Source organism: Colletes gigas, unplaced genomic scaffold, assembly GCF_013123115.1.
Source record: "Colletes gigas isolate AHSC1104 unplaced genomic scaffold, ASM1312311v1 Colletes_gigas_Sc00014, whole genome shotgun sequence".
Taxonomy (NCBI): domain Eukaryota; kingdom Metazoa; phylum Arthropoda; class Insecta; order Hymenoptera; family Colletidae; genus Colletes; species Colletes gigas.
This window is the reverse complement of record NW_025106643.1, coordinates 65,749-89,206: the sequence shown is the minus strand read 5'-3', so window position 1 is coordinate 89,206 and position 23,458 is coordinate 65,749. Positions and strand designations below refer to the sequence as shown.

The window sequence follows — 23,458 nt, the reverse complement described above, 5'->3', positions numbered from 1 at the left end:
TTAGACAGTTTGCCAAAACGAGCTGACGTAAATGAAACGAGATATAAATAAATTAGTATATTATTGAAATCGAGATTAAAATATACATATATATGTACATGTATATGTATACATACGTATATGTACATATGTATATTACAAGCAACGTAAATAAGATGAAAGCGCACGCGGATTAAAAAAATAAAAATTCTACACCTTAAGCGCGGATATGAGCGTATTATCCAGGATCGAAATATATTGTCTTACGGTATACTTACGTGCAAATTCTGTACATTATCGATATATATTTCGAGCAACATTTTAGTCGGTATTTAAGTCCACGGTAATTGTTATTCGATCCAATTCCACACAATGTATGCATTTTTGTAATGTCGTATGCCAGTAACACGATTTTCCGACAATTGATTTCCTATACCTACATTTTTGTATATACCACGATATAGTTATGTCAAATGATTTCACACTATTATACAAAGAGCATTATTGTTCATTATATATCTATGTAAATATGTAACTGCCTAAAAAACGAATAAAACCAGAGGATATATCACTGCACAGTACCTTAAATAATTTCTTAAATGATTCGATGGAACCGGAAATAACTTATGAACGATCTATGTATATTTATTGCTCGACAAATTGACAATGGTATTTGAAGGTCACCAATAATTTACAATCACCAATAATTACAGTCAGCAGCAGTTGCTGACGACTATAGTCGCATTACATAAATAACTCAGTTTTTAGTTATTTTCTCATGATTAACCAAGGAAGATGTAACCTTAAAGAACCATTTGATATTCGCCTAAATTGGAGGTGTTTGTTATACCTCCTTCAATCCGACAAACCCCAAATACGTAGCACTTGATCCCGATCAAGGGGCCAAAGTTTCTTCAATAAACTCCATCCAGATTTCTGAGTAACCAGCAGGTACTCGTTCTGCGGATCACGAATATGAGAATAAGCTCCCATAACGAGACTCTGGCAGATTCTCGCGCATACAGTGACCTTCAGGATGCTCTTCTCCAAGTCCGTCGGCTTCCTGACGACTCGGTAGCCCTCGATTACATGTTTGCCCATCGCCAGGTCGCCAGACTGCATAATCATGTAACAGAGAGCGATAGCCAGCTCAAAAATCAGACACGTTCGATGTGCATCACCGAAATCGATCACCGCGGCTATGTCCCTGCCATTCGAGCTCATCACGATGTTCTGCTCGTTCAGGTCACCGTGGATGATGCCTTGCTCGAGTTGCGACGTCACCCGCAAAACATCCTGCTCGAACCTTTCTATCACTTGGTTCGCCAACCTCCTCTCGAGCGCGTTGTTCACGGCATAGGTGAACTGACGCAGCCTCGGCACGGAACTCAACATCCATAACGTGTTATGGTCGTCGTACGCGGGATGAGAGAAGCCTGTGAGAACGTGGTCCAGGTTTGCGGTGAAACTGCCCACGTTTCGTAGCAGTTCACCGGTGATAGGCACGCGATGCAGAAGCTCGCCTGGACGATAGACGAGCAGTCTCACGACATACCTGCCCGTCAAACCGTCAACCTCCAACTTCTCCAACGAGTGATACGCCCCGTTCACGTTTTTTACCGGTACGGGACAGCTGATATTCCGTTCGTTTAAAAAGATCAACATCTCGGTCTGCGCCTCGATAACCTCACCCTTTCGGGAATCCAAAGAGTTTACGATCTTCAGCACGTAACCGTGCTCGCTGATGGTGCTCGCCTCACCATTCACCGACAGGTTCTCGCAAACCACATGGTAGTTTCTGTCATCGTACGCGTTCAATTCGGTCACGCGCGTTGTCTTCAGGCCGTAAAGTTTCTCCAGGAGGTCCGAGGCCAGTCGATCGTTACCCGGTGGTCGTATACGTTCACCAGCTGTTGTTCCCACCAACTCTTCCATTATCGGTATATCTCTGGAAACCCGTTTTAAACAAACGTCAAACCGAGTTTATTATTTATTTCGCTATATTTATTATCATTATAGCGGTCTTAATAATCGAACGGGATTCACTTTTAGAGACCCCGGGCACACATACAGGGAAAAATTGTTAATGGGGGATTCTAGAGGCCAAAGTAAACACGAAAATCTCAGAATACCAATTTCTTCGTCGAAGCTTCCTTAAAAAGATACATAATATTTCAAGTTCCGCCTGTAGGACGGCAATCTGCGTGCATGCGATAGTGGTTCTCGCTTACCATGAGAAACTCCTCTACTCGCTGACGTATCGACCGACAGCCTTACAGTTTTCCAAGCCTCGATCAACAAATTTTACCCTCTGGATTCAGCTATTAACAATTTTTCCGTGAGGTGTGTATATCAATCAAACACCGTCTATATCAATACATACACGTCTATTTAAAACAATTCTTTTTCTTGGAAAAACTAAAATGCCCTAAAATGTTTGTAAACTAGAAAATAAAAAAGAATTTTATCTCCGTGTCTAATACTTTTCGAAAAAACAGCTTCTAACGCTATATCTCTCTCTCTCTCTCTCTCTATCTATCTCTCTCTCTTACCTGATCCAGTATTTTACTCGAAAATCACAAACTGCCTATCAATTTCACAATCACGAGATCGACAAATTTACCGAATAACGAACGAAAAATTATATTTTACAAGTATGTATATAATTTTGCTCCGAAAATTGAAACGCCGTGACACCGCAACACGAATGAAGATCGGGAAGTGAACTGTAGGATCGTGTAAGTACGTAATAAATGCAGTTGACACTCAATCAATTCCGCTGATGGGGCGTAAATGCACGATGATTGAAATTTATGTTGCCTGTGTTCGAGTACAATGTCTTAAAATATCTCTTTATGTACTACATACGTACATTATCACCACGGAACAACAAATAGTCTCTTATCGCGATGATGATGATAATAAAAGCAAAGGCATTTCAAATTCGAGCCATTAACTAAATCGATACTATTTCTTATTAATTGTTACATTATTTTCCTTTCCCTGCTCCTAACATTTTCGGTACTTCATAAAACAATCGACGGTAATGTTAATAAAAAATAATTCATATTATCAGATTAAAATTATTCATATTTTCTACCATACCTTTATATACAGTGATATTAATCCACTGACAAGTTTATTCCGATGAAAAAGTGTCTAAACAGCACTTTCTACACAGACTATTTCAATCATATTCTTAACAAAAATATATAGTTAATATACAACTATGATATCATTATTGCTAACACAATACGACCGATCGGTTCACATTTCAAATACATGTGTATGTCTTGTAAAGCAAACATGTATAAAATATAAACGTTTAAAGACGTAAATTTAGCATAAAATTTAAATAGCACTAAAGACCGTTAAAGTGCTGGTAGAGGAAACTAGCGTGGCTGTAGAGTTTTTTACCTCGTACCAATCAGAATCGAGAACGAGGTTTGCGTGTAGGATTATGGCCTGGTAAATAACTAGGCGGCGGCGGTCTACAATCACCGGGAAACAGGAAGCTGGGTGAAAAAACACCGCCGTGCGTATCAGTAAACAACTTTATTATAATACGTGCACCACGAACGCAGAGAGGGCCGACTCTCTTTCTTTCTATTTTCTTTCGCGGAAACCCCTGCGTCTAGTCCTAGTCCCTACATGCGTCTCTCTAACAGGCCCTCTATCGCCAACAAAACGGAACTAGGTTAATCCATGGAAAGAATTTAACCGGGAAGACAGAACACACCGACAAAAGTAGCGACAAAAATGGAGCCGTGGGATAAACTAACATTAAAATAGGAGTAGTCGAAAGAAGTAGTCGTTCAGAGTTATTTGGTGATTGTAATTCCATTCGGTAATTACTCGTTGAAGAAATTGTCATTTTTTAAAAAGAAAAATATGGAAGCAGAACCGTTAGAACTCGAAGAAGGCGAAGTTATAGACGACGAGGTCAGATATTTGATAATCTTATTGTTTGACAGGAGTCTAACCTATTTCAGCTTAAAATATTACATTAGAACATTAGTTTGCATTTCAATTTATCAAATTCTTTTAATTTTAATCATATTAATAGAATTCTAAAACCGTTCCATATTCTGTGAATATTATGTTAGAATCATTAAAATTATTTTATAACAAATATGCATTAATTATTTAAATATATTTTTACTTAGACAAGCGACATTGAAACGTACAATGTTTTGGAAAGACCTCACGCAACTTCCAATATAGAGGAACATGTCAAAATGGGCTACAGTGATGAATCTGACGATTCTGTGGACTCTGAAAGTGATTCTGATTCAGATTCTGGCCGTATTACCAAGAAAAGACCTAAATTGAAACTAAAACCATCTAGACGATCTGCCAAAAACTGGGGAGACAGAAGCGATAAATACAAAATATGGTGTACTCAGATACAAGAGGATTCTTTAACGGAAGATTTAGTATTGTGCGGTGTTACAAAAAAACGATATCAAGAACGTAATGTCGAGAATTACAATGTTCCACGCCATTATTCTGTAAACGGTGAATGGAATATGGAAAATCGTAATAATAACAGTTCCGAAGATGAAAAAGATGCTGATTGCAGATTAACCAATAAAAGAACAAATTCTGACAGAAGTAATATTAAATTAAGATTAGGAAAAAGACGTAATTCAATGGACGTAGATAATCAAAAAGGAACGGTACGAAAAATAGCGGATTTAAGTGCAACGATTGAATCGACTGATGCGGACGTAGCTACCGATATAACATCAAAACTTAACGAGAAAAAGGATATTCTTATAAGTAAGAGATATATATATATACGATCTATGCACACGCACACACACATCTGCACAATTATTTAAATAACTTCTGTATTTTATAGGGCGAATTGTAGATATAATTGGCAAAGAAAAGGCTATCGATTTCTTTCAAGAAACAAAGAAGATCGAAGAAAGAGGCGGTATGTTGATAATGAACGGATCACGAAGAAGAACTGCAGGTGGTGTTTATTTATGGTTAGTAAAAAATGACAAACATATTCCTCAAGAAAAAATAAGAGAAATTTTTTACTATGATAAAAAAGAAAATGCGGATCAAAAAAAATCTGATGCTACCGCGAGAAGGCAAAAGGCACAAGAACTAATAAAATGTCTAGAAAGTAAGTATTGCTTTCTTTTCTTTTAATGGTAACAAATATTATTTCAAAATGAACATAAAACAGAAATATTTTTCGTACAGATGGTTCGGAAAAAGATCTTCCTGCTCTATTAACAAAAGCAGAACTTTCTACAAGAGAAATAGCTGAAGAAGCGAGATTAAGACGTGGGGAAGGCATGGATAGAATGCCTATGGATTCTGATCGTACAGTGACTAATCCACCACCTAGTCCTGTAACGGATGATCCAGATCATTCGGAACATCCGCTTGTACAAAGGCATGTTCAAAACTATGAAGAAGACTTTCTTGATATCGGAGTTGATATAGACAGTATGGAAGTACTTTAAAATATTTTTATTTCATTGTTTCTTTGTAAAATGTATTGCACAGATAATTTGTACAAAGAACAGTTCTAATTTTTGCAAGAATATGCATATAGATGCATATGGATGTATATATGATGTTACGATATTATATACATAATCTAGTGACATGATATATATGTGTGTATGTATATACATACATACATACATACATACATACATTATGATGAATACAATTTACATAATTTGTACGTTTGCTTACCATACATACAATTGAAACTATCGGATATAATCAAATAACGATTAATCCAAATCTACAGCAACGACGTTCCATATTGTGATAATATAATTTATCAAGTGTATATATTATGGTAACGTACTTCGTCATTTTCTTAGATTTTAAAAAACAAGAAATGTTTATGTACTCTTTTCTTATGTTTCATTTAACATGTTTATATTTATTATTAAGATAAATGTAAAAAATGTAAGAGACGTAACAAATATGAAATTTCATAAAAACTGCGACAACATAAATAATAAATACCTGTATGACGACGTTTTTATGAAATTTTTATTGTTGAAGATTGTTTATGTACATAAAAGTCACTACGAAAATAAATACTAGACTATTTGTACTTTGTATAATGTATTAAATGAATTATCTCATGTACAAAAACAGTACTTAACATGTGTATGTGTAATAATTTGTTTCCCTTCAGTCACCACCAATAATCAATATGATACGTAAATATTAAAAATATCAAACAAAACGTAACATTACGGAAAAGAACATTTCCTATTTCGAATCTTTTAGAAAACGAAGAATAATTAATATACTATCTTAAAGAAGCATGTATTTCATCATTCATTGACAGTCATTTGACCCCTATTCGGCTATACCGAACCTTTGATCTTGTATATTTTAAATTACACGGGTAGAAGTGATATGTGTAAACGGGTTCACGTGCAAATAACACCTTCTCTGTCTTACGATATAAATAATTAAATTTAAACACAAGTTAATAGGAGTAGTTAGTGGTTTGCAGGTTTACTTACCTATACTCGTTCATAAGTCGGTCAATTCAATAAAATTAGAACTCCTATCAGAAAAGTATACAATTACATCATTTTTTCCAATAACGACAAAAGTGTTTCACATCTTTCGCGGACCTACAATAAAATGTTAATTAGGTGGTACATTGCATTAAAAACTGCCAAAGAATAATTTGAAAAAAAAAAAAAAGAAGACTTACTTGGTCAAATGTACGATTTCCTAAAGTTTTACTGACCACGGCAAGTGATTCGTCGGAATATTCCTTTTTAATAGTTTGCAAAAGAATCGTGTCTTCTTGTCGTGTCCATGGTTTAATATTCGCATCATTGTTAGAAGTAGTAGCGTTTTTAATTTTGTCAGATAGATCAATTTTGTATGACCTACTATTTGACATTTCAGCCTCTACATCCGATGGCTTTTTCTTAGTTATTTCTGTCAAGGAATTGTTCGAATCTATGCATAAAGATTCGTTAAATTTCATATGATCAACACGTGAACTTGTACATTCTAAATGTGTTTCTTGTTTATCTGCCGTTTTTCCTCTTTTATTTTTACACTGTGTTATGCGCATCTTTTTTGTATTTACATCCATGTGATCTATACTTCCTAATCTTTTTAAATCTCTTTTTTGATCTCCAACCTTTGCTGGAGACTTTATACTTTTTTTAGATTTTACAATCACTTTTCCACCTTCCTCGTTATCTTTAATAGGTGAATTTTTTGATATACAAGATTTTTGATATTGTTCATCAGAATTAGATTCGTTCTTTGAAGATTTTCTCCGCTGTCTAGATGAAATAGACGGAACAAGCTTATCAGTTGTTTTTAAAGATACACGAGCAATGTTTTCCAACTTTTCTTCGTCGGCCCCAGGAAAAATAATTTTAGCCGGTCTGAGACCTTCGGATGTTTGAAGAAAAATTTTTCCATTGAGAAACTGTTTAATTAATTTGTTAATTTATGTAATCAATTTTTCATGTTATAAATATATATATATATATATATATATGTATATATGTATACCAGATAGTCTCAAATTTGTAATACTTGTAAAAAGGTATTAATCTTTCGTATAAAAATTATTAATTATTCGGTTACACTTCTAAATCAAATCTGTTCACTATCTTTATAGTTTTACCCGAACACGATTGAATTATCAAACATTGATAAAAAATAAAAGTAACTGTGGTGAATCATTGTGCAGAATATACTTACATGTATACACATATATGTTCATTACTTGTAATTCTCGTTTGTATTTTATTATAATTGTATTATATATTCGAGACCACCGTAAGTAAAGTAAAAATATCTACCCTTGTGCCACAAGACACACAGTGTTCCGAAATATTTTTATAACTAGAATCATCGTCATTGTGACAATTACATCTACAATTTTCACCACCGTAAGGATCTTCCTGTGTTGCTAACATAGGCAATTCAATATTTTCATACAATTCCGGTGCATCTTTGGCGTAAACTTTCTTTTTGTCATGCGGCCCCACTGGATATGTTAAATTCTCAAACATATGTGACGCAAACAAGCTATAAAATAACAAAACGCATATTAAAAGTAAATACATTCGTTAGAAATAATATCGTTCTTTCTACTGCACCAGTAATAATCAAATTTTGTACGTTTGATAGAAAATTGCCTATTAGAAACATTACCTTTCCGGTGGTTTAGCAGTGGGTAATATTTGTAGAAATAAATCCATGACTAAAGGGTGACCCTTTAGTATAGAACCCATAATTGTATGAACGTGTTCTAATGTCGTCTGAGGATCGGACGAAAGTTGTGTGATAGCTTGCATCATTTTTGCTATTCGAGAAGGTTGTTTAGCAAAATATATTTGAGCACCATTAATAAACTCGCTCATCTTTTGAAGCATTATATATTCCATTGTTTTATTCATCATTGCGGCTTGATGTGGTTTTAAAAATAATAAAAAGTCTGTACAAAGTTCAGGATATTCATGTAACTTTTCACATACATCTTGATATAAATTTATAGCTATTGCGTCTTTATCAATTGTTGTTTGTTCTGTAATTTTTCCACCCTGCAAAGGTTCTGATAGATTAGAGGACTGTTCGTTCTCTATTTGATTAATACTGTCCAATTTTTCACAATAATCTAAATATAATTTGATCACAGATCTAAATACTTCCGGGCTATTAGATTCTAGCGTTAAATGTAATTTCTGAAGATATGATGCTGCAAATTCTGTATAACATAACAAAAGTTAATAATATTTAATTTACATTTACTATTATTAATAAGTAGAACATACTTGATCCTCTTTCTTCGTCGCTTAGTGGATTTTCGGATTCCAAAAGCCTTTTAATATTTTCCAATTCCCTAGCTTCTTTAGCTTTTTTCCTACTAAGAGAATCTTTTTTAATAGTCGTACTGGCTAACATTAATTCCGCTATTTCGTCTTCATTATCCTATAATAAAAAAATACTGTTAAAAATTTAAAAATTTTATTTTATTTAATAATACGTGATAACTATACGTTACAGTTTTTGACAAAGTTGATATTTTCTCCAAATTTTTCTCCAAATCATTCTTTTCTTTCGATTTTAAGGTATTACAATTAGATGATAATCCTTTTGGTCCTAAAACTTGAGCCATCAACTTCATATTTTGAGCGCTTCTGGTCTTTGCTAATCTGGGTGTAGTCTTCCGTAATTGTGGTAATTCTTGTACCATTTCGGAGGACTTTTTCGAAAACTTCGATTGTCTTGGTGTAAGTGAATTTCTAGGTATAGTGTTCTTAACTTGTTCCTCGACCGTATTACTTTTTGCTTCTTCCTCTATCTCTTTTTGCGTAATTGCACGATATTTGTCAATATTTTCGGCCAAGCAGGCGGAACCACTCCTTAACGTATACTTATTTGAATTCTTTTGATTCGTGTTTACGGGTAGTATCTTTGGTAATCTATTTCCAACTGGCTTACGCAACACATGCGTATTGGAAATAGATGTATAATCTTTGTTTATAAAATGGTCTTTCTTTACAATATCATTATTATATAAATTCAATATATATTTTCGTTTCAATAAATCAATTTTCTGCTCTGTCTGTGTGAACAAATGTAAATTATTATTGTAATAGTTAAATAAACATATTAAAGTTTTTGTTCGTACAACTGTACTTCTAAAATATTAATGAATGAAAGAGGTAAATGCATTAAATAGAAATAAAAACATACAATAAATAAATTATGTAGAAATTTATTTTTCCAATCAGAACAATTTTGAAATACCTTATAGTTGTATGTACCACATTAACCACTCACATTGTAAAGGTAAGACTGCCACTTCATAGGTAGAAAGTTTATCGGTTGATCTTTTGGCGCTTTAAGACTGCATTCTGATGTTATATAATGTATTGTTCGAGGAGGACAACCATTTTCAAAATAATACTGCAACATTTACTTAATTGAGCGTTTTGTAATTTAAATAATATGCATATTACGTACTTTTATTGGATTTTTATCTTTTGCTGCTTTACGCTTTTGAATGTGATAAAATATTGCCAGTGGTTCCCTACACGGCATCAAATATTCAACGATCAATTGTATTGCATCCATTAGTAGTGACTTATGAGTCTTAAATTTTCTCGGCTTGGATGTAACAAAAGGGAGAAATTGTTCGAGGCCCAATGCAATTAAACTAAAAAAAGACTCATAAAATACAATAGAATTTTTATAAGTAAATATATGTAAGTATACTTACGATTCTTCAGATTTTAGGTACGGAGATCGCATAAACTTATTTAATTCAGACCTGAAAGGTATCTCGGGTAAAAGTTGTGGATACATTAAAGCTTTACTCTCCATAAATAACTTTTTCAATTCTGGATGAAATTTAGAGGTATACTTCCACCTATTTGCAATATAGATCTTTTTTACTGCATCTTCGTCGGCAATAGTTTTTTTAAAATTCTCACAGAACGTATCATCTAAAAATTTATCTTCCCAATCAGACACCAATTTTAAAGCATCTGATAAATTTGCTGCATTAAATGCAGAATTAGGGCCATTGCTTAAATACCTGCAACAATAAATTCAACATAATAAATTCTGCCAGTTTACTACACACTCTACACTTATAAATTACGAATCTTTCAATTACAAACTTACTTTAAGGCATTCAAATTCTGTTTGCATGATTTTGATTGAAAATGTAAATTTGGATGCATGTATGACATGGCACAATGTTGTGCCATCATCTGTACATGCTGACGAAGTTGAACTGCCAACAACTGTCGCTGACTAGTAATCATTAAATTGGTAATTTCAGGTTCTTTACAAACGGGCAATAAATTTATCACAGGGCAATTCTAAAATTGTAAACACAATTGTATTTTTGATTAATATTATACAGGCAACGTACAGAAATAACATTCTTTTCCCTCACCATAGTATTATTCTCACTGAATGAATTTGGACTTTCCGGAGATCTTTTTTTCCTTGAAATTTCCTGCTCTTGCTTTGAAAATGTATCAGCGAACTCAAATAGTTCTGCAATTAAATTATTTAATTCCTTGCGAGTAACTTTTACAGCTTTATCTGCTCGCAATTCTTCTTTATCCACTACAAACGTTTTATTTTCATTAATTTCAGAATTTTGTATGTATAGAAAAATTTTGCAATATGATGAAAATCCGTACGTACAAAAATCCGTTTCTTCATCCTCTAATATATTATATTCTGGATCTGCTTCTGGGTCATCTTCCATTATAGGCTCTTGAGTTAATGGTCGAGTAAACTCTTTCAAAAAATTATCCCAATCTTCGTCAACTTCGCAATCCCAATCATACATATCGGTTGTAATGTCCGGTGGTACAAATGCCTGTTCAATTTGTTCCAAAGGTGTTTCGCTCAAACAAAGTTTTGAACGTGTTCTTTGCCCAATACTCTCCTCTTCTGTCAAGACAAGAGGAATACTGAAAAATAATATACATTTAATTAGAATAGTATAATTGTGATATTATGCGAATTGTATAAATTGTATAAATGACTTTTAAATTACCCAGGAATTTTAAAAATTCCTTCCGTATCATATTGAACATTCAGCGATTTAGTCTGTTCGACCGATGATGCGCGACAAGTATTTGCTGATGTTGAGGGTTGGGAATCTAGATCGCTGCCTACAGAATTTTCTACTTCCCTTTCATCGTCGCTTTGTTTATCCTGTTCTGGATTGTATTCTTCGTCCGAAGAGTCTTCCGATAGTTCTTCTTCGATTAATGCCTGCACTTGCGAAGTGGTCTTTTTCAATGGTGTAATTGGCCACGGTATATTCACTTGAGATGCTCCTAATTCTCTACGTAAAAATGTCCTCGTTCAATGAAATTATACCACATATTTATAATACGTATAAAACAAATTTTATTGCATCGTACTTGGCCTTTGCTCTTGTTAATTTAGGTTCAAATAGTACATCATCCTCTGTCTCCTGAAGATGATTTTTAACCATTGCCATTACATGTTCATTAGTAATAACATGTTTCAAGATATTTTTAACATTTGTGGCTGTTAAGTTAGTTTTAGCTGCTTTGGCATCAAGTTGTCTTTCAATTTCTTCTTCCATTTCGTTAATGATAGAAGACGTTTCTTCGATAGCATCCCTCTTATGTTTAATGGGAGGTTCGCAATTATCAATTTCAGAGACATCGATTTGCAAATCTGCAGTTTCTGAATCGGAGGAACCATCGCTAATAACATTATTGAAATCGATATTAAACGAAAACGATAAGTTACACGTTTTTGTGCAATCGTTCAAAGAAATGAAAGATGGAGATGGTTTAGCTTCTTCCTCTATAGCACTTTCCACCACTAAAGACGTCTCCCTAAAAATAATTTTATAAATAACATTTGAATTCAAATAACAGGAAATGTACTGAAATGATTAACAAACATGATGTGCACTAACATTTATCCTTTTAGCAGAATCGTTTTTTTACATACTTCATTGATAAATATTAGCAGATTTATCATTCTATATGGTTTGCACTGTACTCGGTTAATGAACCTTAACTATTAAACCTGGTGAAAATGCAGAAATTGAACTCGTCAACTAATATAATATAAGTAATTAAACCAGTATCACTAAACCATGAATTGACAGGTTATAAATTCTCTTTCGTCATAATTGTGCCATTCACGATCGTTCACAAACATTAAATAAGCTCTAATTAATGAAATCTGTCGCAAATTTGTGCGTTCAAGTTGAAGACACAATATCTACAGTTTAATATTTTTCCCGGATAGGTATCCATCCATCGTTACAACCTTTTACCACAAATCGCAATCATACTTTTTATACGACAAAAATATTAAATTTTCTCTTCTAAATGAGTAATCCTAGAGTCATCCTAGAGATGTACTAAATGATTCTAGCAACGTTTAAATTATTATTATGTTATATTATCAAAACATCGAATTCATAATTCACTACATGTATGTAAGTACTAAATACCTTAGCCCTTAGCCCCGTTCAATGATTCCACTAACTCTTGTCAACACACAATATTTTTCAAGATGTCCATTTTATGTCAATTTTACACATGGACGTCTCGACACGTAAAATATGAATACATTTTCGAGAAGTTATAAATTACGTTTTCATAGTACATATCATTGTATTGTATGAAATAACAATTTAGTAAACTTTACTTTACAAATTGTTACCACTTTCAATCTGAAATCCCTATCCGAGTACATAAATAGATTCGTATATGTATGTATGTATGTACCTACATAGATCCCAACATTGTTTAAATTGTACAGTTTTATAAAAAGCCTTGTTACAAATTTTTCTGATGTTACTTTTCATTCTCCCAAAGGAAAAATAATGTGTATTTATGTATTTTAAAAATTATAACAACTATCAAAACATACATTCATTATCCTTCAACTGATATTTTCACTTGGAAGGATTATGAAGTTAATCGACACTTTTATTAGAATTGTCCAGAAACTTGCGAAAGTTAGAAAATTTCTGAATCTTCGGGTGATTGGAAAATTCTGTTAGTATGTATACATATGTATGTATAGTGAAAATTTGGTAAAAAAGTGATTAAAATAAAACGTTTTACTAGTACATACGTATTTTATAAACGTCTGTTTATGTAGCGGTTGAGATTAATCGGCTATCGGTCGATAAGCGTTGGTCGGTAAAAAAGTTGATTAATCGGCTATCGGTCGGTAAGTGTTGGCCGGTAAAAAAGTCGATTAATAGGCTATCGGTCGGTAATCTGTTAAGATACGATGTGAAAAAGGCATCTTAGCAACAATCATACACGTAGTTGGATAAAAATTTATTCGCAAATAAATAATTGAAAATTTAAATGTAGTAATTTTATTAAATCTTCCGAAAGATAATACTTACATATACCAAAACAACATTCTAGTCATACCCCATTTAAAGTTTAATGTGAGACTGAAACAGGAAAATCTAGTATTAAATACTCGATAAGAAAGTTTAATGTTACCAATAATGTAATTTGTAAAAGTGTCTGTCAATCAGCGAAGGGAAAATTGATTTTATCTCGGCCTTTCGACAATTGATTTCCATGAACAATTAAGAGAGTGAAATTTACGAAAGCATAACACGATATCTATCGGTTGCACAACAGTTATTCTCAGAGAGGGGAGGAAATATAAAAATAAGTCCCGAACACACAAAATAGCCAGTTCTGTCCCAATTATAGATTCATGAATAGAACATAAGACTAAACCGAAAGAGATTCATCCAAGGAATATACATATACAATAGTTGCTGATTTTTCAATACTAAATAATTAAACATGAATGTGAAAATTAGTTTTATTTTAATTATTCTTGTATCGATAAGTTTAACCGCGGCGCTAAACATTTCGAATCTCCTAACGAACAGACGTTTCGTGGAAAAGCAAATCGATTGTATTTTGAATCGGGGGCACTGTGATTCCATAGGGAAAACAATTAAAGGTGAGTAAACCTTACTACCCTTTAGGGGAGGCAGCTGCGATGACCTTGACTTTGACATATCTTGTCAAGATCACCCACCCACCTGAATGACCCTCGGAAGTTTTTGGCCGTCGCTCGTATTTTATTAAAAGTTATTTTATTCTCTATACTATATTGTATATTGTTAGAAAAATTTTGAATCTTCTATATGAACAACTTAACCAAGAAGACATAATAATTCGAGAAGTAAGCTATGTCTTTAAGACACTACTTGTTCATAGAACGCACAGAATATTTTAATTACATTAGCGTGTAAATTTACATGTACGTACATATGTATATCTGGACCGCTTTCTATAATTTTTTAATGGAATTAAATTATCGTTTAAACGGTCGTATCAAATACACACGAATTGTTAAATACGTGTATGCCCCTTTTTAATGTCTTCCGTGTCGTAAGGTGATTCTGATGTGTATACATACATATGTATGTATTGTTATGATTCATCGATGATGATTGGTTGAATGTTTGAATCATTTACGCGCAATCAACGTTTTTTTTCTTGCGCATTGGTAAAATCGAACATGAATTTGAAAATCTTTATAAACTTTGGTATAATGAATTTTGACAGGATTGTTGCCAGAAGCATTGAACAACAATTGCCGACGCTGTACTCCCGAAGAAACCGAACAAGCCCGAACGATGATCGAATTTATGAAACGAAATTATCCCAATGAATGGCATTCGATTGTGAGACACTACGGAAGGATGCAGAAATTATATTTGAAGAATACACGCGATAATGGAAGAACACAATGAAATAATAATAAATAATTGATATATGTATAGAGAAAGTAAATAATTTCGTAAATGCGTAAAATAAAATGGTTATAATATAAATTTGTTGTTGTTTATACATATTTTTAAGACACACCTGATACGTTTCATAAGACGTTTGGAAATTCTTTATCTGTGCATGAATCTGTAAGAAATTAAGATATCATTAGTAACAAATGGTATAATAATGACCCAATAGAATATACACAATATTTCTCGCATTAAATTCTCTCATTAGTGTTTGCCGATGAATAACGCAATTGTATAAATCTTTACCAAACAGATTGATCGAAATTATTAGATGTAAAGGAGGTTCTAAATAATATTAAGCATTAATTTTTATTCATTAATTATTTTATGTTTAAAGTTTTTCGTCAACTGTGCTATCTTTTTGTCCCGGAGTGTATACATAAATGTATGTATAATGTTCAAAGAAAATTGTCTATGTTCTACTATTAGATTCTAATTAAGAATCTGTTTACATTGTATAAAGGTATAAGATAGAAAGTTTAAATCCTACCGGTCGGCTTTTCGCAATACGTATAGTCGAATGATAAAGTGGGTTGAAGTCGCGACACGGAACGCATACTAATTACTATGATGATTCTAATGTCGAAACAAATATGTATACACAATAGTTGGTTCGCAAGGTGTTCTGTGTATTCGTCTTCGATGCACATATGTAGGCACATATGAGTACTTAGTTAAAAGTGAAAAAAAAAAAACATCCCGAAAAATATGTATTTCTGCTATAATCCTGCAAAGTTCCGTATTGTACGAGTATACGGATACTTGTTTGGACGCTTGATATTCGTTACTTAATCGTAATTATTCGAATATTTATCACACTTCCTTAAGAATACTGTACCGGAAACATTACTTGTTTAATTTCTTCCTGTACATACTACTGGCCACTGTAAATTCCAACATCACCAAATACAGCTTTAACATTGCACTGTCATCGATGATAATCCTCGAGAAGCATGCAAGTTAAATTTATGATGATCCTTGTCTAAACATGACAGAGGATGATCTCTTCATTATTCTTGATAGCAAGCACGCTATTCACGTTATGCTATCTCGTACATTTGTATCGTACATACTGGTCAATATGCAAGACAACCAGCGGCGATCAAGGAAATGCAAGGTTGTCCTTAAACTTTTATAGAAACAACATTTTCCTTTAGCATTCGATTCTTTCGTAGCATTCAACGTGCACGAGTACAGGCTGCCCTGTAATACGTAATACAGTAGGAAAGTAAATGATTCCTGATCTAGAAATATCTCTTCGCTTCGTATACATACAAGAAAATGTTCGATTTAGAAGATGTTCAAGGAACGCGTGTATTTATCGAAAAGATGAGTCGGTAGATATATCTAATTACTCATCGTATTTGCATTTAATATCTAAAAGAAGTAACGTGCGATGGAAAAGTTATTTATCAAGTATTAATGTAGAAAACATTTTATAATACAAAGATAGAATTATACAAGTATTTTTAAATCAAAGACCCTTCGGATCTAAACTACGAGAGCGACTGTTTATGTGCCATCGATCTGCCTAAGTAAAAAAAAAGAGTTACGATATTAGTTTGTTATATTAAAAACGAAGACTAAGTAGAAATAAATGTTACTTGACATTTTTAATATTTTCTAGTTCCTAGGAGCGTGTAATTTTTGTAATATTTGAGAAGGATATATATGCGCCTCGTCGATTTAAAACAAGTTAGCAAAAGTTTATAAAGTAATAAAAAGGTTGCATTATAAGAAAGAAAGAAAGAAAGAAAGAAAGAAAGAAACACTTTGTGTTAAGCTTTTCAGGTCACGGATAAAATCGATCGGATGTCAGCAAAATTTTCGTAACAAGCAAAATAAGTTTAATGCGATTTATACGATTTCTGTAGTTATTTTTATTAGTTTAGCGCAGTTAATGTTATCTTTCTACTATAATACTCCGATTTTATTTCTTTTCTGAACGAGAAAATAAAAACAATAATTATTTCGTAAAATCTCACCATATACGTAGAAAGATAGCACTCGTTAAACCATTCAATTATTTTCTCAGCAAATTCTGTATTCAAATAATGAACTAGCCAATCAGTTTTACTACGCATCCTCCATATTTATCAAATTCAAATAAATCTCGAATTTCTAATCTATGAATAAGCGTCCAAGTTGTTTAACTGTTGCCAATACGTATATGTATTACGGTGTCAAAAGAACGGAAAATTGCAGTTGAAACATTTATTTGCTCCTAAACTGTGTGTTGGTAAAACTACTTGTAATTTGTAAAATGGGTAATTTTAAGGGTACTCACATTTTTGCTATAAAATCAGTATCTGTAAGATGCATTTTTTTCGTAAAATTATCCGATAGACTAAATTCAACAGAGAAAAATAATGCATTTCGAAGAGGGAAAAGGAAAACGTTCTAATGGAATGTATAATTATCTGGTAGTACCTCCTCGTAGTATTCCGATACCCACTGTTCAACGTATTCACGATTCATGACGTTGCGTATAAAGGACTCGATCAACGCGTTTAAGCACTCCCTCCAATGTCCACTGCGTACGCGGGTATATAATTTGGTAGCTTGTCCCAACAGACGCAAAGAGCAACTTACTTTCTGCGGCGGAGGGTGGCTATCGAAGAGGCTATCTCTCCTTCTTGAACCCGTTCTTTCTAGCTGTATTAGAAATATTACACGGAATAAATTCGTGCATCCGTCCGTGCCGCTTAAAATTTTTCAAATTGCCAACTACATTTCGATCGCAACATGACAGCTTTTCTGTTGCTGTTCATTTTCGTCGGAATCGCTTCCGTAACGGCTGAAAAATATCCCAGCAAATACGACGATGTCGACGTAGACAGGATACTCCAGAACGGTCGTGTCCTCGCCAATTACATCAAATGCTTGTTGGACGAAGGCCCGTGCACTAACGAAGGCCGAGAATTAAAAAGTGAGTACACATACATAAACAGTATATCGGATAACGGTCAGTAATTTGTTGAATGCATCATTAATTTTTCTTGATCGTTGAAATTTACAAAATTTTAAGCCGCGTTACCATTTAAGGGGTGGTAAAAGACCACCGTGAAACCCTGAAATTTTCAAAGCGTTCTTTTGCGATTTCATTTATTTTTTATGAATAGAACAGAGTAAGAGGATAATAATATTCAAGAATGTTATACCGTGAAGCCATTTTCGCGAGCCGCGAAAAGGAAGCGTTAAGGAAGTCTTTAATCGAAAGAACCATCTCCATTCGCACTAAACTTTTTAATTATTTTAACGTGTTAATTGCAGCCCACAATATATCTATGTCCATTAATAACGAACGAATCTCTGCGTATAAATGTCGATTTGCTTGAAATAGTAAAATAATTTAATTCGGATGCATGACCGAATGTCACGTTGGTTTCGTTCGGAAACTTCACCGTGCGTGCATCCGCTGCGACAATTACGACAGAGTTCACTTCATTCACTCTCCCTCTCTGTATTACATAAGTTGCTTTGAACTTTCTCATTTGGAGTGCATCGAACTCCCTTCAATAACGTCCAAGTTGTTATTACATGTACTCAAACTATTATTATATCAAACGATGAAAGAACAGAATGAAGAAACAATCACAAGTAATCATCGTTCTCTCTCACCGTTTATAACACAAACATTATTAATAAAATTAAAAGATATTTTTTAATTCTAAAATAATAATAGAATTTATTTATTTTAAATTGTTACATATGCATGTGCAAAAACAAGGACAGAAAACTAACCGAGATAAATTTAATAACAGCTTATACATATTGCTGAATCTCACTCTTTCTATTAAGGACATAATATTATATGTAGGTAGCAGTCAACTTTACACGCCTGTAACTTGAACAGTCTCTATACAATTTTGAAAAATGCTTCGAGATACGTTTAAACATGGCTAAGGACTACAACCTATCCAAACGTTGAACATAATTTAAAAACTTACACCATAACTTGCCCGATTTCGCGTGGAATGGCCCAATTACAAATATAAATGTTTTTTTTAAACATGAATTAATGTAATTTATAAACGATTGGAATTATAGTGGAATATATGTTTTTAATTACCATAATTCTTGATGTACCTGTACTACATTAAATTTCTATATGAATCTGATCACTATGCTAAATACTGTTTGCTTGTAATTCCATCATATGTATAGTTCCGGAAACTTCCTGAAATAATCATATACATATAAACTTTATATGTATAACGAAATCACAGTATATTGAACAATTAACACATATTTGATTCCAGAAACATTGCCTGATGCTTTATCCTCGGGTTGTAGCGAATGCAATGAGAAGCAAAAGAATCACTGCAACAAGGTAATAAATCATCTGAGAACTAAAAGGCCAAATGATTAGGAGCGACTTGTCGCAACATGCGATCCAGATGGCCAGCATAAAAGCCGTTTTGAGGACACTCAAATTATAAAAAAAGACTTAAACCTTAAATAAAGAATAACGATATCATTTATACAATGAAAACACATCAAAAGTGATAGTTTTTGTTAATAACCACTACAACGATGTTCAATGAAATGTACACATACGTAGACGTAATGACGTTTTCGTGTACGTACACGTCTTCGAAGAAATACGAGATCTTTCAAAGGTTACATTTTCTATGTTTAATCAACATGTTCAGTCACACTTTTGCATTACTGGTGCACTTGTACTGATAAATTAATGTGTTAAAGTCTACATATGCCACTCTTTTTCACGAATGTTTGTTTTCTTAAACAAGAAGAAAACCTGCTTTTGTAATGTTCTATCAAATGTTCGGTAATAAAATTCATTTATTCAAAAGTCTTTGTGAATAATATCCATCTTGTAGAAATTGTAATGAAATTTCTTTATAATTGAAAATCAAGAGTGTTTCGATTCTACCCGAAGTTATGAATATAATTATAGTTTTAAATTACTCAACTCGTCTCTTCTTAACAAGCGATCCAAGCTGAAAAAAATATTAATTCTAGTTTTATGTATATATATTTACAAAGCGCATACAAAAAATATATAAACACTTACAAGATCCGAAATTGCAGGTAAGTTATTCGTTTGATCTGTAACATTTGCCTCTGGTTCTCTAGTTTCTTTCGGTGGAGCAGCCTTTTTCATATTTCTGTGTTGTGGAAATGTAGGCATAAGCTTAGGATCACACGCTGTGGATATAAGGAAGACCAATGACAACGTTAATAATCTGCAGGCAATAAATTAAAAAGATCACGGAATAAATATTGTGTTTTGCCACTTACGTAATGGAGCTTCTTTAAAATAACTGCTTTGTAAACATTCTTCAGCAGTTGCTCTTTTCTTTGGATCATACATGAATAAGAAATTTAATAATCTTAAACCTGCTGCACTCAACCAGGGAAACCGTTGTTTCAAATTATTATATGGTTGTTGTTTCAATGTAAAGTTTTGTAACGCAGGAAGGGTGTTAAATTCAGGCCAAATTGCTTCACTTGGCGTACCCAACAAGTCAACAATTAGTTCTAACTGCGCAATTTCTGAACGTCCAGGTAATAAAGGTCGATGTCCAAGTAACTCTCCTGAAATGAAAATTACATTACATTTAAATATTTCAATACTATATACAAATATAGAAAGGACTATTCTCCCGAATGGCATCCGATGCCGACGATAGAAAATTTACAGGGGCTTTGAGATGAGGGAGAATTCATGCCAAATATAAAATTTTGGCTTTGGGAATTAATAGTTTTCGGGATACGAAATTAGACGGGGCTATTTTTCATTGCAACACTAGACGACTATTTAATTCCCAAGACGCTACAATTTTATGTTTGGCATTCGACCCCCCTTCCCTTCATCGCCTTCAAATTTCATGTCAATCGACTGTGGATACTATACGGAACAATATCCCAAAGAAAAGTAAGAATACTACACCTAGAATGCAACCAGCAGCCCACATATCTACGGAAGTTGTTTGAGTTTTAGCTTGTAACAATAATTCAGGGGCTCTATACCATAATGTTACTACCCTAGGTGTCATTGGTTTTAAAGGCAAACCAAACCACCTAGCTAATCCAAAATCGGCAATTTTTACACACCCTTTATCTGTCATAAGAAGATTTGAAACTTTCAAGTCTCTGTGTACAATAAAATTATGATGCAGATAACGTAAACCCTTTAACACTTGTAAAACGATACACTTGACTTGACTTTCTGAAAATGGAGCTTGCATGTTATCCAATAAACTTGCTAAGTCTTGTTCGCAATATTCCATTGCGAGGAATATGCTTTCTAGACTTCTTCCCACTACCACTTCTCTTAAATGTACAATGTTTTCATGACGACAAGATAAAAGAACAGATATTTCTCTGAGACCACTGACTGGCAGTCCATCTTTTTCATGTTCCATCCGAACTTTCTTCAATGCTACAACTTTGTCATTTTTGGTGTCTCTTGCTCTATACACAATTCCATATGTACCTTCCCCTATACGATTTAACTTTTCAAACTCTGATACAAATCTGCATTTACCTAACTATTAAAAACAAAAATTACATCATTACCACCATTACTTATATTAGAATAAATATAATCACAGTAGATATCATCGAATCATTACAATATCTTGTTCTGGTATTTCCATTGGCTTTCCAGTCAAGAATGATGTTAATACGCCTCTTCTTGTTATCGGTGCTGATGGATCTGGACCTGTTTCAGATGCAGCCTTCTTATCAGTGTCATTATTTTCAACTGATTTTTTTTCCATAGATTCATCTATAACAAATAATTTACAACTTGCTATAAAATTTAATAAGCTATTACAATGAAAATCTCTATTATTTTATTTTTGTACTGTTTCAAATGTACTAATTGCACCTGAAATAATAGCGACAACAAAATATTCAGACACTGAAATCAGTATTTTTATTAGTAATTAAAAAATTTATCAAAAAAACATTTCACACTACTTGAATGATTACACCAAGGTAGTAAATTCATTTTTATTGCTAAAAATATTCTCAAGTCATTGAAATTGTGGAAAAACTCGTTCCAATACACAAATATCATGTACTTCCGCCAAAAACATACACTAAATAACAAAACAATTAAACTGTACAACTAGTATTCATATCGCGTATCATTAAACAACTTAACCTATACAACTAGTATTTATAGTACCGCGGTTATTAATGAAACAGCGTGATACCTTTCGTCATCGTAGCTTATTTTTTTAAGAGAATATTTTCGAAATTATATTTATTCTCTTCTCTGGCATTCGTATTTAAATAAATTGTAGAAATATGAAAGTAGTGGATTATCCACAAAACACCCGGCCGCACACAGCCTTCCCCAATCAACACAATATGTATATGGATGGAATATGGTACTTGTATCTTTCTTCTCTGAACCATTGAACCGCTCGTTTGCAATAGATAGAGCTACTATAGTAAGTACATAGTGTTCCCAAATGAGAGGTAATTTTCAAAAATTGCATCTATAAAGTAAGTACATTGAACAAGCAAAATCGACGATTATATTACAGTTCATATTTTTGTGATGAAAAATTATTTAATAATTGTTGACAAATAAATTTGATCGAAACCCACTTGACTTTGACGCTCGTAATACTATTTTCGTTTCAACAATTGTATCACGTCCAAGAACAATTTACTAAAAGGCCATCAGTTTTGTTTTCAATATTAAAACGACCAATGCCATTCCATAAATCGGAAGAATTTACGCCTTGCAACAGATTCAGCCATTTTCAATACTCCATGATACAGACCCGCGACATTTAATTAAACGCAGCACTATTTTTCCTAAACAAATATTATTATAACTTATACGTATATATCTAGAAATTTGTGTACCAATATTCTATTGTGACCATCTACTCGAAGATCTTTTCTTCGGTACAAACCTGTCGCATTTATAGTTTTATTTACATGCAGCTTATTTTTAAGTAAATATAAAGTTTAGTATACCTATTTGTTCGTTTTTTAGATAATATTTTAAACCACATACATTCTTTTTCATGTTCTATCTCTCTTTTGATAGTAAAATTTCTCCTTTCTTCTTGTTGCACTAATTATAATTGGTAACGCCTTCTTCACTTTTGTAGATCCATGATTCTATGATATTTATATTAT

General features: G+C 33.1%; 6 protein-coding genes across 9 annotated transcripts; 3 read left to right on the top strand and 3 right to left on the bottom strand.

The window, feature by feature from the left end:
• Positions 1-331: 331 nt before the first annotated feature.
• LOC122399602 (ejaculatory bulb-specific protein 3-like) lies at positions 332-19,894 on the top strand. Its single transcript, XM_043400396.1, has 3 exons — positions 332-367; positions 18,023-18,254; positions 19,588-19,894. The coding sequence occupies exons 2-3, from the start codon at positions 18,071-18,073 to the stop codon at positions 19,695-19,697; spliced, it is 294 nt and encodes a 97-aa protein (XP_043256331.1). The 5' UTR covers positions 332-367; positions 18,023-18,070; the 3' UTR covers positions 19,698-19,894.
• Positions 743-3,171, bottom strand: LOC122399601 (hydroxylysine kinase). 2 transcript variants are annotated; one of them, XM_043400394.1, is made up of 2 exons: positions 3,085-3,171; positions 743-1,927 (listed from the first exon to the last, which is right to left on the bottom strand). In XM_043400394.1, exon 2 carries the CDS (start codon positions 1,912-1,914, stop codon positions 835-837), a length of 1,080 nt encoding a protein of 359 aa, XP_043256329.1. In that variant the 5' UTR covers positions 1,915-1,927; positions 3,085-3,171; the 3' UTR covers positions 743-834. The 2 variants fall into 2 exon arrangements, with proteins under 2 accessions (XP_043256329.1, XP_043256330.1); XM_043400395.1 differs by lacking the exon at positions 3,085-3,171 and adding an exon at positions 2,532-2,638.
• On the top strand, positions 3,740-5,811 carry LOC122399600 (phosphorylated adapter RNA export protein). The gene is made up of 4 exons (XM_043400393.1): positions 3,740-3,921; positions 4,146-4,761; positions 4,844-5,119; positions 5,200-5,811. The coding sequence occupies exons 1-4, from the start codon at positions 3,871-3,873 to the stop codon at positions 5,463-5,465; spliced, it is 1,209 nt and encodes a 402-aa protein (XP_043256328.1). The 5' UTR covers positions 3,740-3,870; the 3' UTR covers positions 5,466-5,811.
• LOC122399596 (GON-4-like protein) lies at positions 6,378-13,126 on the bottom strand. Of its 2 annotated transcripts, XM_043400385.1 has the most exons (16): positions 12,986-13,126; positions 12,440-12,552; positions 11,910-12,356; positions 11,537-11,830; positions 11,179-11,450; positions 10,922-11,097; positions 10,645-10,844; positions 10,238-10,555; positions 9,982-10,174; positions 9,799-9,924; positions 9,017-9,580; positions 8,787-8,943; positions 8,167-8,719; positions 7,812-8,040; positions 6,695-7,432; positions 6,378-6,611 (listed from the first exon to the last, which is right to left on the bottom strand). In XM_043400385.1, coding segments are annotated over exons 2-16 (4,320 nt in total). In that variant the 5' UTR covers positions 12,442-12,552; positions 12,986-13,126; the 3' UTR covers positions 6,378-6,560. The 2 variants fall into 2 exon arrangements, with proteins under 2 accessions (XP_043256320.1, XP_043256321.1); XM_043400386.1 differs by lacking the exon at positions 12,986-13,126 and having other exon boundaries at positions 12,440-12,806.
• On the top strand, positions 12,861-15,277 carry LOC122399649 (allergen Tha p 1-like). The gene is made up of 3 exons (XM_043400487.1): positions 12,861-12,889; positions 14,333-14,478; positions 15,090-15,277. Exons 1-3 carry the CDS (start codon positions 12,861-12,863, stop codon positions 15,275-15,277), a joined length of 363 nt encoding a protein of 120 aa, XP_043256422.1.
• A 264-nt stretch (positions 19,895-20,158) lies between the features above and the next one.
• On the bottom strand, positions 20,159-23,076 carry LOC122399599 (cyclin-dependent kinase 10). 2 transcript variants are annotated; one of them, XM_043400390.1, is made up of 7 exons: positions 22,916-23,076; positions 22,516-22,803; positions 21,928-22,082; positions 21,243-21,843; positions 20,591-20,887; positions 20,364-20,497; positions 20,159-20,289 (listed from the first exon to the last, which is right to left on the bottom strand). In XM_043400390.1, exons 2-7 carry the CDS (start codon positions 22,523-22,525, stop codon positions 20,254-20,256), a joined length of 1,233 nt encoding a protein of 410 aa, XP_043256325.1. In that variant the 5' UTR covers positions 22,526-22,803; positions 22,916-23,076; the 3' UTR covers positions 20,159-20,253. The 2 variants fall into 2 exon arrangements, with proteins under 2 accessions (XP_043256325.1, XP_043256326.1); XM_043400391.1 differs by having other exon boundaries at positions 22,516-22,711.
• Between the last annotated feature and the right edge of the window lie 382 nt (positions 23,077-23,458).